Source organism: Theobroma cacao, chromosome 5, assembly GCF_000208745.1.
Source record: "Theobroma cacao cultivar B97-61/B2 chromosome 5, Criollo_cocoa_genome_V2, whole genome shotgun sequence".
NCBI lineage: Eukaryota > Viridiplantae > Streptophyta > Magnoliopsida > Malvales > Malvaceae > Theobroma > Theobroma cacao.
The window spans coordinates 29,667,331-29,671,468 of record NC_030854.1 but is presented as its reverse complement, the minus strand read 5'-3'; the positions used below and the strand labels follow the sequence as shown (position 1 = coordinate 29,671,468).

Genomic DNA, 4,138 nt, shown 5'->3' with positions numbered 1-4,138 from the left:
TATATAATTTAAATTATATTATGCTTATTTATTTTTAATTTAGTTTTTTTTTAATAAAAATAATTTATAATTTATTTTATTAATAATTGATAATTTAATTATTAATATTTTGTTTATAATTTAATTTTAATATTTAAACTATTAATATTTTATTTATAATTTATTATTAATATTTTAAAATATTAATTTTTTATTAAAAATTAGAATCAAGGGAGAGAAGGAGAGAGAGAAAAATAATATTTTACATAAATAAAGTTGTAATTTTTTAAACTTGTAAAGGGTATTTTGATCTTTATTTTTTTTTGAATTTATTCATCAATTATGAAAGAACTAATATCATGGGAGAATGTGGTATTAACTATTCTTTAATTTTGGAGGATTTTGAAAAATAATCATTCATATGGAATAGCTATTCCTTAGACTATTTATCAATCAAATAAAGGAACTAAAATTCTTTGAAAATAAAAAAGGAATGGCTTAGCCATTCTCCCAACCAAACATGCTATAAAAATTTGTTCAACTCATGTTAATAAATAATAAGCTAAAGTTTTAATTCACCAAATCTCATTAAAACTTTTCAAAATCATCTACTCGCATAACTGAGATTAAAATACTCCGCTTATTTATTTATTTATTTTTTGAAGTGCTTGGTGTCACACTTTGAGAGATGACATGTTTACCAAAATTGGGCCCAACTTGTGGGCTGGGACAGATAGTATAGTCTTGGAACATCTTTACCTGCAATGCATGTCGTAGAAAAAAAATAATATTACATGTCATAAAAAACTTGAGTTATGAATAATTATTAATTATATTTGAATGTTTAATTTATTGATTAATGTATAATTTTTTATTTAAAAAGTAAAATTTGATTTTTTTTTAAATTTTAAAAAATAATTCAAAAAAATTACCAATTGTCATTTTAATTAGATACGACCCAATAAAGCTTTAAATTCAATTTAACTCTCAAAATTCTTCTAGCTTTCTTTGTGTGTAAGATGTAAAAATAAATTAAAAAAATAAAAGAACACCTTGAATTGAAGCTAGTAATTATGTCGACAATCTTAAATGGACAAAACACTGTTCAAAATATGTGGGCGAGCAGCGGGGCTTTAGAATAATCTTTTATGGAGAAACACATGTTAGAAATAAAATGGTCCACCGATACGACGTAGCATAGATACTTACAAGGCAATGTGGACTCCACTTTGAGTCGTTGACATTCTTCTACGGCCTTCACCGACCTAGCCCCAAACTCGTTATAAATTATAAACCACACACCTCTGACCAACCCCGAAATAATAATTACCAAAAAATCTTCTTCTTCCGCAACAACACCAACACACACACAACAAATAAAAAAAAAAAAGAAAAAGAAAAAGAAAAGGAGATTCACATATTATTCTTAGAAGAAGAATCTAGGCTCTCCCTGATCCGTAACAGCCGTCGAATGTTTCCATCCACGGCTGTTTCCTTCCCAGGTTCTTCAACTTCTTCTTTTACTTGTATTTCTATGCTTTTAATATCATGTTTTCTTCTATTTTTAGTGGTGTTAGTAACTGAATCTTTTTCTTTTCTTTCTTCTTTTTTTTTTTTTAATAATTGGTGGGTGTTTTCTGGATTTATTTTGTTATGTTTCAATATCTTTTGCTCTTTATTGAATTTTATGGTTGTGTATCTAGTTAATTTGGGGGGCTTTTTGATTGTTTGGGTTAATGGGTAATTTTTAGTTTGCTTTTCAGGGATGTTTTTATGGTGGTTTTCTGACTACTAAAGTTGGGATTCTCAATTTGAGCACGTTGATTCAAATACTCACCTTTTTCTTGTCATAGAGAATTATGTTAGAACCATTCTCTTTATGCAGCTTTAAACAATCATTTTAGGATTTTCTTTGTGCAGCGTTCTAACAATAGCTTCGTCTTTTGGCTTAATTGTTTTAGGTTGTATTTGGATGCTGATGGCAGAATTGGGTATGTCTTGAGCAAAGTTTAACTCTTGGTTCTCAATCACCGGTTGAATAGTTTCTGTCCATATTGGGTTGGGTTGTATTATTTCACTTCTGCAAAGAATCGTAAATAAAAGTCTATTGTGATAGAATCTTGCTTGGGGGTGTAGATATTATCGCTTTGGTAAACATGGTGCTGGTGGAGTCAATTGCGACAACATCTCTTCTTGGGCACCGACCATTGTGTGGAATCATTTCCATTAAGGATGTCTCCTGCAAACAGAAATCTTCGAGTTACTGCCGGTTTCCATCCTCAGAATTTATTGGTAAAAGGATTGTTGAGTCTCCTTTGCCAAGATTGATAGTTGGAAGGTTAATTAATTTGCCAATTAAGGCTCTTGCAATGGAGCTGACAAAAGAGGTTCATGCATATAGAGATGAACAAAGAACACCAAGGAATTGGAATTATCAGATTGATACTAGCGTAGGTCAAAAGCCTTGCTCATGGCCACCAGAGAACAGAGCTGATAATGCTTCGTTACACAACCCCTTGCTTCGACAAGAAAGGATGGGTTGTGGCTGGTTAGGTGCTTTATTTGAATGGGAAGGAGTTATAATTGAAGATAATCCTCAGCTTGAGAAGCAAGCCTGGCTGGCTCTTGCTGAAGAAGAAGGAAAATCTCCTCCCCCTGCCTTTATCCTTAGAAGAATAGAAGGGATGAAGAATGAGCAAGCAATTTCTGAAGTTTTGTGCTGGTCAAGAGACCCAGCACAATTGAGAAGAATGGCTGCAAGGAAGGAAGAAATTTACCAAGCTTTGCAAGGAGGGATATATAGATTACGTAATGGTTCCCAAGAGTTGGTAAATGCCCTGACACGTTACAAGATACCAATGGCATTGGTTTCTACCCGACCAAGAAAAGTTATTGAGACTGCAATTCGAGCCACTGGGATTGAAGGGTTCTTCAGTGTCATTGTAACAGCAGAGGATGTTCACCGGGGGAAACCAGATCCAGAAATGTTTGTTTATGCCGCTCAGCTCCTGAAATTTATACCTGAGCGCTGCATTGTGTTTGGGAACTCTAACCAGACAGTTGAAGCTGCCCATGATGCGCGGATGAAGTGTGTAGCTGTTGCTAGCAAGCATCCAGTGTATGAGCTTGGGGCTGCAGACTTGGTGGTAAGCCGTTTAAATAAGCTTTCAATTGTTGATCTGAAGAACCTTGCTGATATAGAGTCAGCTGAATTTGGATCTGGAGAGCCTGAGTTGGAGTTGGAGATGGAAGAAGAAGAGTATGGCCCATCCACCTCACTAGCAGTAGATGATATTTTCTGGTAACCCCAAAGAAATGTAAATTCATATGATTCTTGATGATAACGGTTCATAGTGGCCCTGATGTGTATAACAGAAGAAAGATGCAGAAAGAAAAAAAATAAATGTAGAAAAATTACAAAGGTGGTCTGCATTGGACTGCTATAACATTGCAATGTATGTATTAGTTGTGTAATATATATGCTTTAAAATTTCACTGTTTTTTTCCGTGATTCATTTCTATTTATCATTAAGAAACAATTGCTGGCTTCAAACTCTTCTGCATTTGCCATTTGGTGATTTTGGCGTTTGATTGGAAACAGTTGTTTATCTATCAGGATATTATATGTGTTGTTTTGGATTTTTAATTTTGGGTTCAACACTTGCTTACAATCTGCAGGATGCATTTTTTCACTTAAAATTCCATCCAATCTCTAATATCTTATTATGATCCAGACATCATTATGAAGTTTCCTCTCTCTGTGAAGACAATGAATTTTATTTGGCTGTTAGTGTTGGCTTTATTTCTTTCTTTCATTCTTTCAATTTGAATGGACTTTTCACCTATAATTGAGGAGGTTTGTGTGGTATTTGACAAGTGATTAATGTGAAGCTCCTGTTGCATTTAGGTCGTGGGACTATAGTTGCATTTAGGTTACAAGGGAAGAGTTGGTCTCCCTCCATTAACAGTATAATTGCTGAAGAACTGGGAATAATAAATTGAACTGCGGTATAAGTTGTGTTCTGCTTTTGGCCTCTCCATCCTTGTCAGTATACTTTTGAATTATTAATCTGTAATATTTATTCAATATTGTTCATATGTTGGTTCTGGTGTTCTCCGCATCAAGTAAGCTCATTGAATTACGAAGAGGAAGGTGTTT

At 33.4% G+C, this 4,138-nt stretch overlaps 1 protein-coding gene across 1 annotated transcript; it reads left to right on the top strand.

The window, feature by feature from the left end:
- Nucleotides 1,288–3,494, top strand: LOC18599240 (sugar phosphatase YfbT). The gene is made up of 2 exons (XM_007029124.2): nucleotides 1,288–1,481; nucleotides 1,941–3,494. Exon 2 carries the CDS (start codon nucleotides 2,136–2,138, stop codon nucleotides 3,282–3,284), a length of 1,149 nt encoding a protein of 382 aa, XP_007029186.2. The 5' UTR covers nucleotides 1,288–1,481; nucleotides 1,941–2,135; the 3' UTR covers nucleotides 3,285–3,494.

Bases quoted from the DNA above. Each gene is read 5' to 3' on its own strand.
- LOC18599240 (XM_007029124.2), top strand. From the start codon at position 2,136: ATGGTGCTGGTGGAGTCAATTGCGACAACATCTCTTCTTGGGCACCGA.